The sequence below is a fragment of the Malania oleifera genome, chromosome 1, assembly GCF_029873635.1.
Source record: "Malania oleifera isolate guangnan ecotype guangnan chromosome 1, ASM2987363v1, whole genome shotgun sequence".
Taxonomy (NCBI): domain Eukaryota; kingdom Viridiplantae; phylum Streptophyta; class Magnoliopsida; order Santalales; family Ximeniaceae; genus Malania; species Malania oleifera.
The window spans coordinates 146,319,194-146,333,090 of record NC_080417.1 but is presented as its reverse complement, the minus strand read 5'-3'; the positions used below and the strand labels follow the sequence as shown (position 1 = coordinate 146,333,090).

The following is a 13,897-nucleotide window of genomic DNA, read 5'->3' as shown; positions in this document are numbered from 1 at the left end:
CCATCTCAGTTTGTGAAGGAACAGAGGAGGTCGGAGGACGGGTACAATTGGAGAAATTATAGGCAGAAGCAAGTGAAGGGAAGCGAGAATTCGAGGAGCTACTACAAGTGAACGTACCCCAATTGTTGTTGGTATGGATAGCAACCAAAACAAAAAATAGAGAAAAAAATGCTACTTGATGTAGTGTTTTTGTTTTTAATTGTTTAAAAAACACTAGACCATCTAACGTTTTTTGACCATCACGCATCAGTCACGCATCAATAGGTGATGAGCTCTCCCAAATTAAAAGATGCTGGAGCATCCAACGTCTTTTGTTTAAAAAACACTGAATGGTCCAGCGCTTTTTAGGACGCATCAAATGGTGAAATAAAGTCCCCCTGAACTTTTATTAAATATTTTAAAATAAATTAAAACCAAATTCGGAAAAAAACTTCTGAAATCATGGTGGAAGGGAAAATCAGCAGACATCAAAGGTATTGAATCAAATGGTGGGGGTGGGAGCATGCTAATTATGTGGAAAGATGAGCTTATCGTGAAGAAGAATTTAATTAAAGGAAAATACTCTTTATTTGTGCATTTATGTGGTAGAATTTTAGGAAATGACTATTTACTATCAGTGGTGTATGGTCCGTATACTGGGACGGAAAAAAGATGCCATGTAGCTTGAACTTTGAAATGCAAAGATAAGATTACCTTTTCCATGGTGTATTTGTGGGGACTTCAATGATATAAGATTCCCATTTGAAAGATCAAAACCAACAAAAATCAACAAATACATGGAGCAATTCTCTGAATTTGTGACCAGCTGGGACCTTATTGATCTTTCGGCCTTTAATAGAGCAGATTTCGCATGTTCTAGCAACCAAGAAACTCCCACTCCCTCCTAATTGGGTAGGTTTTTAATTAGTATGGAATGAGAGGAAGAGAATCCCTTACTATGCCAAACAACACTTCCAAGATGTCTCTCCTATGCATAATCCCATCTTGGTAGACTGCCAAGGTATTACATGGGGTAAAACTCCCTTTAAATTTGACAACAGTTGGTTCAAAATCAAGGATTTTGCTGACATGATTAATGAGTGGTGGGAAAAGCAACAACTGAATGGTAATCTTTCCTTTCTTTGGTGAACCAGTTGAAAGGGCTCAAAGGCTCACTTAAAGCTTGGAAGAAAGATAACTTGGAAAATAGAATATCCAAGAAAGTTAGTGTCTTGGCAGAATTAGATGAATGGAACAAGATAAAGGAAGAATTAGAGCTCACTTTTGAGAAGATAATGAAGAGGGACATGGCAAAGAGAGAATTGATTCACTAATAGGATGAAGAAGAAGCGTCTTAGAGGCTAAAGTTGAGAGAACTTTGGTTAAAAGAAGGGGACAAAAATTCAAAGTTCTTTCACAAATGGCGTCATTACACATGAGAACAAACTACCTAACTAGCCTTAAAGTCGAAGGTAAGTGCTACTCCTCTGTGAATGAAATAAAAAAGGGTGCTATTAATTTTTTCCACAGCAAATACAAAGAACCTCATAGGTGGAGATCCAAGTTTAGGAGTGGTAGCTTAAAAAAGATCCCCCTATCCATTAGTAGTGAGTTGAAGCGGCCTTTTTAAGAAGAAGAAGTATGGAACACTAACAAAGAGCTAAATGGGGATAAGATGTTAGATCCTGATGGATTCACTGCTGCTTGGTTGAAGAAGCCTTGGAGTTTCATCAAGCTAGGATTATTTTCTGAAGACCATATAAAATGAGTTCCATTCCACGAAAAAAATTGAAAGGAGCCTAAACTCTATTTTCTTGGTTTTGACACCAAAGAAAGGTGGGGTAGTGGATATCAGTGACTTTAGACCCATTAGTCTAACTGGGGTTTTTTTACAAAGTGCTCTCAAAGATGTTGTCGATGAGGTTAAAGAAGGTCCTACCCATGATCATTTCAGAGAAACAATTTTCTTTTGTTACGGGTAGACAAATTTTGGACCTGACCCTTATTGCAAATGAATGCATTGAATACTAAAGAAAAAGGAAAGTAAGGAGTTTCTTGTGCAAATCAGAATTGGAAAAGGCTTTTGATCATTTGAATTGAGAGTGCCTTTTGAACATTCTTGAAAGTATGGATTTTGGGGACAAATGGAGGAATTGGATTCGGTGGTGCATATCTTGAGCTTCATTCTCAATCATCATAACTGGCGAAGCCACAGATTTTTTAAATAGCTTAAGAGGCCTTAGACAAGGAGATTCCTTGTCGCCCTTTCTCTCTATAATAGTAATGGAAGCCTTAGACTGCATGCTAGTGAAGTCTAACTCATTAGAACTTCTAAATGGAGTTCATTTGAATTGAAATAGTGCAATGTTGAACGTCTCTCATTTATTCTTTGCTGATGATGCTCTCATTTTCTGTAGGGATAATTTTTCAGAGGCTGAATGGCTTAGAGCTTTACTTCTTTGTTTTGTGGCAGCATTTGGTCTCAAAATTAATCTTCTCAAGAGCAAGCTCTTTCCAGTGGGTCCGGTATTGAATGTGCAAATGCTTTCATTGACATCCTCAAATGTAAATTGGCCTCCTTCCCATCTCTCTACCTAGGTTTGCTGCTGGGGAAAAAAGGAGGCTTTATGAAGGTTTATGTCCCGATGATTGAAAAAATAACAGGGAATTTCCGGATGGAAGGCCAACTATTTATCCATGGGAGGTAGAATGATCTTACTAAAAAGCAGCTTATGTATTATGCTTCTTTATTGGCATTGCCGATCATGGTACCCCATTGCTTGTTTTGGAACAAGTCCTTACAACCCGAAAGAATTATGTGTGTGTGTGTGTGTGTGTGTGGGGGGGGGGGGGGGGTTATTTTTGGCGTCCCATTTAAATGCTCTATCTTCTTGTGGCTTGCTTTCAAAAATAAGATATTGGCCGAACATAATATGTAGAAGAGGGGTTGATCAATGACTTTAATGTGTCTATTATGCAAAAAAGGCCTCGAATATATGGATCATCTGCTCTTGCATTGCGAGTTCAGTTATCAAATTTGGTCCACTATCTATTATTTGAGGAAGATTTCTTAGGTGGAACCAAGGACAATTTCGGGTCAACTAGTAGCTTGGAGTTCAACAGGTCTTAAAGGGAACATCAAAAAATTCAAATTTGCTCTGTCGGCAACTATTGCATGGGAAATTTGGAAGGAAAGGAATGGTAGAACATTCCATGGAAAATCTACTAACTCTCAAGTGGTGGGTGGGTTGGAAAGTGTTTCGTTACTTATTTTTTTGTACTAGGCTAATTAATCTAAAAAATTCTTGGTGTGGGATGGGCAGAGTTTTTACAACTCATCTCTTCATTCGGTATGTAATTTTGTAGTTGTTTGTATCTTGGCTTTCAAGCATCTTGCTTGTTAGCTTTGCAATAAAATGCTTCTTTGCTGTTTTTTTTAGAAAAAAAAAAAACAATAACAATGTAAAATAAAGTTTAGTAGCATATATATAAAATAGAAACAAGTAGACTTTGAAAGATGAGTTTAGCATTACAAACATAGTCATACATATTGATACAACTACAATCTCTTTGCTTATTAGATACATTCTTTTCTTTTTTACATGACTATTGTTTTACAGACATACCAACCCATTATGATGACGTACGATGGCTAGCAACCTTCATATTATTCATGCTCAAGTTCGGCCCTCTCCACCACTTTCATCTTGGCCTACTAATAGCAAACAATCTTAAATAAGCCTACATCTTCAACATAAGTATCCAATTATCACAAAATCTAAAGCTAGCAAGAGGTAGTCTTCTAGTCTTATCCATGCCATACCCGTTAATCCCATGACAATATTTAATTAGTCCAAGCTTGCAGACCCTAAGAAGCATGCATTGGAAGATCATATAATGCACATGCACCCACGAAAACACACACACACACACATGAGAGAGAGAGAGAGAGAGAGAGAGCTAGTTGTGAATTCTTACATCCTTGCCTCTTCTCATTCATTTTGTTGGTCTTCTGAGACCAAGGTGCTTTTGATCAAATGGACAGTTTTAAAGATTAGATTGTATATTATTTCTACTGATCGAGAAGGAATATGATCCTCCGTTGATGCCTCATCCAAAACATCAAAAGCAACAGTCAAAATACTTCCTTGACTATTTTCTCCATTGAGGTTTGGCCTATCCGGGAGGACAGCAAACCCAGAAGGCAAGATAGGCATAGAGTCTGAGCTCCCTCCATTTAGGATCGTAGCCATAGAAAACATTTCAACGGGCGCATAGACTATGTAAGACCCAGTCATGTCTATAAAAGCTTCTTGCAGATATAACATAGGGGTCCGCCCATTACCAGCCTGCAAGTCAAGGAGCATTAATATAAATTGTTATATATTCATAGAAAGCTAGAGACCGATGCATGCATAATAAGAAAAATTTGACGTCGATCTACAACTTACATTATCTTCTTGTACTGAAAGGTGAGTTCCTGGATCACTACCCGTGTGGATATTCATTACCTCTCGAACACAATGGCCGAACAAGAGTATGTCCCACTGCAATTTATTTAGGTATATATGACAGCAAGTGGAAAACAATTTATGTCACCTTAAGAATGTGAATGATAAAAAATAAATTTTTTAAGAGGAATACCAACTCTACTTTGTTATGTATACTATGATTAATTGAAGTTTTTTACTTGAGATACTAATTAAAATATTGCCCGTGAATTTTAATGTATGATTCTTATGAAAGTTCATATGAATTCTATATATAATTTTTGTGGTTTCAATATAATAGAAGAATTCATGCACTTTGTATAGTTAGGAATCAATTAGAACTAGTAGAAAATACAAATGATACAACTGTTCTAAACTAAAATTCCACATGATGTGTAAACTAGTATATGCATGACATCTGGTTAACCTAACCTCGCAAGATTTCAAAAAGTTACTTAAGAGAAAAAATTACTTATAAACTGCATATGGATCCAAGTAATAGTGTGTCTCTATTATTAATTTTTCTTCTTCCTCCTTTTGGAAGATAATCAATAGCCAAGACCAATCACCACCATCATAATTAAACCATACACAAGTTTGAGATTTTGCACAATTTAGGTTTCTATCTAACTATAAATGACGAAAAAATAAAATAAAAATTAATGCACCTATATATATATATATATATAGACACGCGCGCGAACTGTATACATACCTCCGTCCGGAACCTGGCGTCATGAAGAAAATTGAAAACCGTTCTCGGTGGGGCTGGTAGCGAGAATGAAGTTACAATAATTAATGCAACTCCAAGAGGTCTTCCAGGGTCACTTGTGTTTTTCTTTATATTAATCCTTATATTTTCAGTGCCAGGTACATGCATCAACAACCATTGATTTTTTCTAGCAGCACTAATGTTAACACAGAAAGTTCTTATCATTCTCTCACCCAGTTTCAGCAGGCTTTTCCTCCCCAAATGAGGTATTGATCCTGCATGTGGAATATTATCACAAATTAAAGAACCAAGTGACTAGTTAAATTCAGATATAGAACATTGAAATTGATTAATTATATATATCCATGAATTAAAGATTGGATGTTTTTGCTTTACCGCCATGATGAAAACGAGTATCGGAATCCACGACTACAGCCTCAAGATGTTCACATTGTCGAACTAAACTTGCAACCCAACGCCTTGCGCAAAATGCAAAACCAGAGCTGACTAGTGGCCTAAACATAAGGGGAACATAAGTGTTATCTGCTTCTCCGTGCTCGATCCAAATAATCTGAAAACACGGCAAAAATAAGTCAAAATGTAAATACTAAACTGAAATATATACACATACATTAATAAAGTAGTTGCTTTGAGTTTACAAATTTATTCACCTTTGAGCATCCATTTTGCATTGCTTGAATTAAACAACCCGATGGCTTTCTTCGATATTGCACCACCGGAGAGGGAAATAGACTTTCCAATGACACATCAGCCACTGCCCATGTCACATAGTTCAATTGTTTACTATAACGTACAAAGTGACACTCGCGAGTTGGAACAAGTGGTGAAGGGACATGAAACTCTGCCATCATCTGTAGATAACAATTGAGAATGTTATTGAAAAACTAATTATAAACATGCATATTATTGCATTGATCGATATCGACAAAAGAATTTAGTGCATGAGCTAAGCGACAAGCTAAGTTGTCAAAGCAAGTAGCTAGTAACTGGAGATTTGAGGGTATCTTAGGAATGTTGCTCAATTAATATAATTGTATGAAAAAGGCAACATTTATGTGTTGATTCGACAACAAAGCGACAAAATTCATTTGTCTGTATCAAATTCATAAATTAAAATTACTTGTTAGAGATTTCATTTGTCTGTATCAAATTCATAAATTAAAATTACTTGTTAGAGATCCATGCATGTAGTTAAATACCTAATTATCAGGGGCTCAAAGTACGTAGTAAGATATTTGGATGTAACGTCTTATTTAGGATTTATGAGGACTTACTCTCTCTCTCTCTCTCTCCTTATTATGTACTAATTCAATAATAAGATAACTAAAATGATTACATTGTTCTCTAATAAGTAATTCTTAATTTCTTCATGATTTCTTGACCACGTAGTTAAATACCTTATTAGGGATCCAAAGTACGTACTTAAATATTTGGATGTAACAATTTGTTTAGGGTTTTTGAGGATCTCACTCTCTCTCCTTCTAGTAGCGATTTTGTGGGGGATATGGAAAGAGAGAAATTCAAGAACATTTCAAAACTCATCAAAGGAAGCAGACTAGGTTCTTAAAAATGTTTTGCAGGATATGTTGTTTTGGTTAAGAACTTCATCTATGTTGCAAGACTAAAATAGGGAGGACTTCGATTCTTTACTTTCAAATTTGGAAATGTAACTTCCTCATCCTAACCTTTGTTCCTCTCTCTTGACACTAGCTACCTAGTATACAAGCAACTTGCTTGTCTATCAAAGTGGTTGTTATCAACCAAAGTCATTTTACAACTAAATAATAATAATAATAATAATAATAAGATAACTAGAATAATTTTTTAATAAAAAAATCATGAATATTTCTTTTTTAATATGTCACCAAATATCCATGACTTAAGGTTTTGGGTATGAATGAGATAGGATTGGAAAAATAAGTCTTAATTATATGCGTCAAACAAGTATTAAAAAATGAGGTGACAAACTATGTAAGAAAACTTGAATGCTCACGCAATGAAAGGGTGAAAGCATTATATTGTGTACATAAAATAAACATTCACAAACAAAATATTCAAATCTTCCTACCACATAAAAGATCTAAATGATCTATATATATATATATATATATATATATATATATATATATGTAATGTCCATAGTAATGTAGTTTGCTATTATTATTTTGTACAAATAAGAATAAGTTGTTCTTTAATAAATCAAAATCATAATGGTGCCAAGGTTTAGGGTTTAGTGGAATGAGAAATTCACAAGAGAATCTGTAGTTTATAATTCAAGTGCCAATGTATTTCAAGTCTAGAAGACTTGCAACATTGCTTGAGCTTATTTAACTACGTTACCAAAAGTAAAATTTTATTTACATGTGTAAGCTGGGGCGCACACATACATGCACGCGTGCACAAACGCCTCTCGTGAGTTGATAAGAGTATATATTTTATAGGGAATAATTAATTAGTTATTAAATATGCATGTTAACATATCGATACCGACAAAAGAATTCAATGCATGAATTAAAGTGACAAGCTAGGTTGTCTAAAGCAAGTAACTAGACATTAAGGGATATCTTACGAAATTGCAAATAACATAGGCTAATATAAGTTGTATGCAAAGATACTCTTTTAACATTTATACATTGGCCCGATTATCAAATTATTAATCAAATTTTCCTTAATTATTAAGGATGTAACTAAATATTTGGATTTAATATTTTGTTTAGGATTTTAGCGAGCTACTCTTTGATCTCCTCTTATTATCTATCAGTACAGTAAGAGATCTAAAATAGTTTTTTTATGAAAAAGAAATCATGACTATTTCCTTACATTTCTCCAATATCCATGAATATTAATTTGAGCATGTTTTAGCATGATAAAACATGTTGATACCTTTTGAAAAGAGTTCTTATGTGTCAATGAGTAGGAAAAAAAAAAAAAAGAAGTGGCAAATATTGGTGTTAGCAAAAAAAGTATGAATAATCATGCAGTAAAACATTATTGTATAAGCATATGATAATCATTTTGGAATAAACCCTCCAAATCTTCCAACCAAATAAAAAATGAAAATGATCTGTAAATAGATGCAATATTCATAGGAATGTTTAGTTTGATATTCATTGTTACTTTCTATATGTAAAAGAATATATATATATATATATATATATATATGTAATTGCGCTAGAACAATAAGTTGGGAACTTCACAAGCGCATTAAGTTGCAGTTCATAATTCAAGTGCCAATGCCTTTTATGTCTAGAAGACAACAAGCAACATTGCAGCTTGAGATAGAAAAGAAAAAACAAAAAAACAAAAATCTACATTACCACTTGGATTGCTCCATTTAGATTATTCCCAGCTGCTCCCCTTGAAAGAACTCCCAGTGTCACGGCTCTCGACACAATATCAGCAAACACGAAAGACCATTGGTTCTGGTTTCAATAAATTAATTAATTAAAGGAAATTAAAATATACTGTTCATGTAATGCATGCTTTTCAATCTATCTGCATGTTAATTATTTAATTAATTGTATAGCAAGAGAAATTAACCCACCGAATTCGTGAGTATTTCAACCAAGGCGATTGGATTGATAGGGACAATTGCAGTTTCTTGCGAGAACTCAGTTTGAAAGGGGTCTTGTAGAATTTGCGTAGATGACACTGTATCCGTTAAATTATATTCAGTTTCACCAATGTAATCTGTAGAATTATCCAAACTCGGCAACGATCGAGGTTCTCCCACCTCAACCATTTTCGTGATCTCCTCTAACGCGGCCTTAAGAGGCCTAAATTCCTGTGAGCATTCACCTTGCAAGATCCAGGAATTTCTATCTACTTGGGGCCTCTTGTCTAAAGAATATTCCCACTCAGCAGCCCTAGTAATAAATTCGTCCATTGCGGCAATAGCATGATCAATGATTTTTCCATGATTAACATCCGCACACACTATGACTGACATAAGAAGATCACTGGCTCGATGATAAACTTCGTTGTCCTCATCATCACTGGGTGCGTAGGACTCGAAATTCGAAACTCGATTTGGAGAATGCTGAGGAGGATGTGGAAGGTCTTGTGAGATGGATCCCTGCTCTGAATCCATATTGTCATCACTCACTGAACTACTATCCATCTACAGATCATATCATTTGAAAAAAAAATCTAAAGATTAAGAACATTTCAAATATAAATCTAAATCAGAAATTCACAATCATGACTTTTAAACAAAGCACACATAAATGAAAGGGAACTGGAAAAATAAAACCCTTGGCCTTAATTAGATGCATGCAGTGACTTGGAATATCCAAGAGATACTACTGATCAGAGAAAATATATATCCAAGAGAGATACTAGGCATATATATATGTGTGTGTGTGTGTGTGTGAGTGAGAAAACCTTTATTCATATTTAAAAGGACTTTTAGCTAGGGCTTTTGTCATATGACCATGCCATGAGTGTAATGGGATTTTTTTTTTTGTATGGGATTGAGGCCTTGAATTTCTTGATTTTGAGATTGGCTAAAGGCTTTTTAGTAGTGTAATCACAAAGATCTGGATCGGCTGCATCTTATGCTAATTATAGTCAGGCATGAACCAAATTTAATTACCGTGGACTCTTCATCAGTGGAACTAAATCCCGAACTATCGTCATCATCATCGTCTTCATCATCTGTACTTGAGGAAGAATCAAGTTCCGTGGAAGAACTGTTAATCAAAACCAAAATCCAAAAGCATAACCCATCTCAGAATCACTATTAACCTTCACATAGAAAACAAATATATATTTAGCCTAGGTTTTGGAAAAGCCCTACTCGTACCATTCCGTTTCTCTGAAATCGAACTCAGCATCATAATAACCAGTCCTTGCACCCGAAGCAGTACTTTCAAGCTCACTGTCGTCTCCCACGTTTTCCATGCCTCTTACCATCTTGTTACACCCTTTCTGAACGTTTTCCTGCAGGAGAACATCCACTGACATATATTAGAAACGCTACTTTTTCAAAACTCTTTCTGGGTATCTCCCAGAACCAACAAATCAGCTAGCTTAGCAAAAAAAAGTAAACACTTATAAAAAGAGAACAAGAACAAGAGCACAAATCTAAGACAGTTCAAACTGAAATTCATTATAAAAAAAAAATCTCTTTCTGGGTTCCTCCCAGAATCAACGAATTAGCTAGCTTAGTAGAAGATAAAAAAGCTTAAAGAAGAAGAAGAAGAAGAAGAACACACCCTGGTACGTTATGAGGGTATCAGACACCAATAAAACCCCAAACAAAAACCACAGCAGGCAAGATCGACCGGAAAGCATCAACAGAAAAAAAGCAGAAATGAAAAACGAGCTAGATCAAGCTGAGAAATGGGTCGTCTACACAAAGCAAAACCCTAGATAGCTGAAACACACGCGAACACTCAAGAGAAGATATGTATATATATAGATATGAAACCCTAGCTCTGATCTCACTCTTCCTCAACTCTCACTCTCTCTCTTGCATCATATCTCCTCGTGTGTATTGATGAATGGAGAAGGAGTGAGGGAGATGTTGAGCTCCATTCAGCATTTTATAATAATTTTTCTGTGAAGCGTTATGACGCTGTGTGAGCTAGAGAGCACTTCACAGGGCAGCTGTTCTACGAACTGGCTGCCAGGTGACACTGCGCTGTTGGGGCCCTGGCGCGGGCTGACGTGGCCTCTTCTCCCCGCTCATTGGTGGGTTTCCTTCGACCCTCAAATCCCCGGTGACCTTAAACCTGCTCCGATGTCTCGTTGGCGGCTCATCAGAGTGCGAGCTTCATGTTTATTGATATGATTTTGTGTGATTCCTATGGAGATTGAGCTAGGGTAGTAGTTTGACTGCGGGAGGCATGGAATTTTCGTGCAACTTGGTTCAGGTGGTGCAGCAGCCAACGCAGCAGGGTTGTTGTGGAAAACCCTAATCTTAATTGCTTGTGGAAAGTCTTTAATTCTCTAGTGTAAAGTAATTTCATTAATTAATAGTTAATTTTATTGGTGAATTTAAGTCATTTCCTTGTTTTAATTAATTTGAGTAATTATGAAGAGGGAATTACAACTGCAGCTGCAGCATGGTGTGCCTACAAATTAAGGGTTTAGCTGCCTCTAGGTTTTTTTTTTTTCCCCTAAATTAATCCATCACTGTAATTTTAATTTTCCGGATTATGTGTATGTACATACTATGGAGATTAGCTTAATTAGAAGTCTAATCTAGCGGGTCAGCCATGTGATTTTAATTGATTATTGCTTCATTTTTTAAAAAAGCCTTTCAACGTCTTAGATCTTACCATAATTGAAGTTAAATGGTTCATCAGCTAACTGTAATATTATTTTTAATTTTTTTTGTTGTGAATTAATGGTTACTTTATTGCATCTAATGAAATTTGGTCTTTAAAAATGTACCATTCTTAATTTTGGGATTTGTTACTTAAATTGCTGAGTTTTATATATAAGGAAATTAGATATTGTTATATATATATATATATATATATATGTATGTATGTATGTATGTATATGTATATTAGTTTGTTTATTTCCCTTGAAAAAAATTTAAAAACTATGTATGAATAGATTGAATAGACCGATACCATGTGAGAGTGAATTTTAAACGACTGAGCACATATATGAATAATATTCACAAAGGTGATCCTATTCATAATATAGTAAATTAATCAAATATAATTTACACACACACACACACATGTTTGTATTTATGCATGTCTAAACTAATTAAACCATAAAAATTAGTGGACTTCCTTTTTAAAAAATAAAATAAAAAATAGATAGATAGTTACGGTCTCAAACGTTTTTTTTTTTTTTAAAGAGAATAATATGAGCTTTCGTTAAATAGTGAAACCTCAAGCTAGAAGCTTAAGAAAACGATTACCATAACAATAGTACATAAAAACATATCAACTGAAGATAAGAGACAAAACTCTCATCTCCAAAAGGTAGAAAGAGCCCCAGGATAATGCAGCTGCTAGAAAGTCGTGGGGAGGACAAGCTTAGTCTTCAAAAGACCTAAAAAGTGAGCCTGGAATTGAGGCGATCAAGGCCAGGCAATTACCAAAGACTTGATGAAGCAATCTCCTACTTCCAAGCAACCAAAGCATAAAAAAAAAAAAAAAAAAAAAAAAAACACCCTTCTACAGCAGTACTACTCCCTTTTACAACCATCAGCAAACCCTTCTGCAGCAGATAAGAATGAAACTAAAACACAAGCCAAGGAAACCAACCCAAGGCATCAGCGAGGCAGTGGCAAGAATAGAGTCGAGAGCTTCATCATGCCCGAGAAATTGTCTAGTAGCTCAGATCATCCAACAGTTCCAAACAAAAATGTCCAGTTGTGGTCTCAAATGTTATATTGATCCTTCCATAAAATTTAATTGAAAAATAAAATTCAATTTTGAAAAGATGGCCTTAAAGTATTGTGCCATATGAATTTTGATGTAGAAGTACTATATGAAGTGTGAACATCATTAATGGTTTGCTATTTTTCTTTCTTGCTAACATATGTATATATACACACATGACAATAAAAAAAAAAAAGGCAAAGAGAATTTTATTTAAGAAAAAGCAACTCCCAAGCAAGGGGCTTGGGAGCTAGGAAACTTTACAAGCTCACAACTCAATTCCAGTCCACAACCTAAAGACAAAAACTCGACCGGTTTTCAATCTTCCATCTTTTACTTTTTTTTCTTCTTTGTTGGCTGTTTCGTTTAATCCCCTATCATTCCTTGAGATATTTTTGGCTTTCATGGGATTTCCGCAGTTCCATCCGTGGACTCAGTACGTTCTCAATTTCTGTAATTTGTCGGCAAAAGTTCAATGCAGTCTTCTTATCTATCCCCATCTTCTTTTCTGAATTCTGCGGCTTTCTCCTAGCTTTTGTCTGTACTTTTTTAATCTCAAAAAATCCATAATTTAACCTTAATTTTATTCTTGCCTTTTTCTGTAATTATGTTTGGAGTTTCCAAGCATCTTACTTGTTTTCTCCTTTGATATAATGATATTACCTTTTAAAAAAAAAAATCTCGAGCAGCTCTAATGGAATAAATTCCCCAAAAATGTTTCTGTGGATAGAGAAAGTAGTGTTGTATTTGATGTGAAAAATTCTTGAGTTTCCCTCCCTCCATAATTTCCCATGATAAGCCTGTCGAAATTGAGAATATGAGTTTTCTAGCATTTCCTTTGCTTTTATAAAGGGATCTAAGAATGTTTTTGTCATAACCCTTTGCAAATTGATGCTTTAAAAAATGACGTTCAAGATTTAATTACTAAACTCACAATGAATAAAAAGGTTGTATATTGATATGCTCTTTGTATTCCACTCATATCAAGCTTCTTGCTTGATATTCTCAATAAATTGTCTTTTTACCTATTAAAGAAATTGTGCAAAAAAGTACGTAATTAAACTCTAAACCAAAGGGGACCAATCCAAAAAAATATTTATTATTGCAATAATATGTGATGTTTGATTATAATGAAATTAAAACCTACAGAACAATTTTTTTTAATTGGTTCGCAGCAAGAGAGGATTTGAGGTAGGTGGGAACTTAATAATATCGTTAATTGTGTTGATACAATGCATGCCTTCTGCAATATTATTTTCAATTGCACTAGAATATGTAATTTGTACAATCTCCTACCACGATATATACTAAACTAGTTCAATTCTTACGACATATGTACTTCACAC

At 34.8% G+C, this 13,897-nt stretch overlaps 1 protein-coding gene across 3 annotated transcripts; it reads right to left on the bottom strand.

Moving 5' to 3' along the window:
- Positions 1-3,488: 3,488 nt before the first annotated feature.
- Positions 3,489-10,729, bottom strand: LOC131145656 (homeobox-leucine zipper protein MERISTEM L1-like). 3 transcript variants are annotated; one of them, XM_058094863.1, is made up of 11 exons: positions 10,419-10,729; positions 10,007-10,143; positions 9,797-9,893; positions 8,747-9,322; positions 8,520-8,624; positions 5,853-6,053; positions 5,578-5,752; positions 5,185-5,456; positions 4,431-4,526; positions 3,958-4,328; positions 3,489-3,694 (listed from the first exon to the last, which is right to left on the bottom strand). In XM_058094863.1, the coding sequence occupies exons 2-10, from the start codon at positions 10,114-10,116 to the stop codon at positions 3,972-3,974; spliced, it is 1,989 nt and encodes a 662-aa protein (XP_057950846.1). In that variant the 5' UTR covers positions 10,117-10,143; positions 10,419-10,729; the 3' UTR covers positions 3,489-3,694; positions 3,958-3,971. The 3 variants fall into 3 exon arrangements, with proteins under 3 accessions (XP_057950846.1, XP_057950850.1, XP_057950839.1); XM_058094867.1 differs by having other exon boundaries at positions 3,489-3,691; XM_058094856.1 differs by having other exon boundaries at positions 3,489-3,847; positions 10,419-10,728.
- Positions 10,730-13,897: the final 3,168 nt, after the last annotated feature.

What these genes read in the sequence shown, in the direction of transcription:
- LOC131145656 (XM_058094863.1), bottom strand. Translation starts at nt 10,116, where the DNA reads ATGGTAAGAGGCATGGAAAACGTGGGAGACGACAGTGAGCTTGAAAGT. An exon ending in TGCAAAATGGATGCTCAAAG is followed by an intron (nt 5,753 to 5,852) that starts GTGAATAAATTT and finishes CCGTGTTTTCAG; the next exon opens with ATTATTTGGATCGAGCACGG. An exon ending in TTTCAGTACAAGAAGATAAT is followed by an intron (nt 4,329 to 4,430) that starts GTAAGTTGTAGA and finishes CTTGACTTGCAG; the next exon opens with GCTGGTAATGGGCGGACCCC.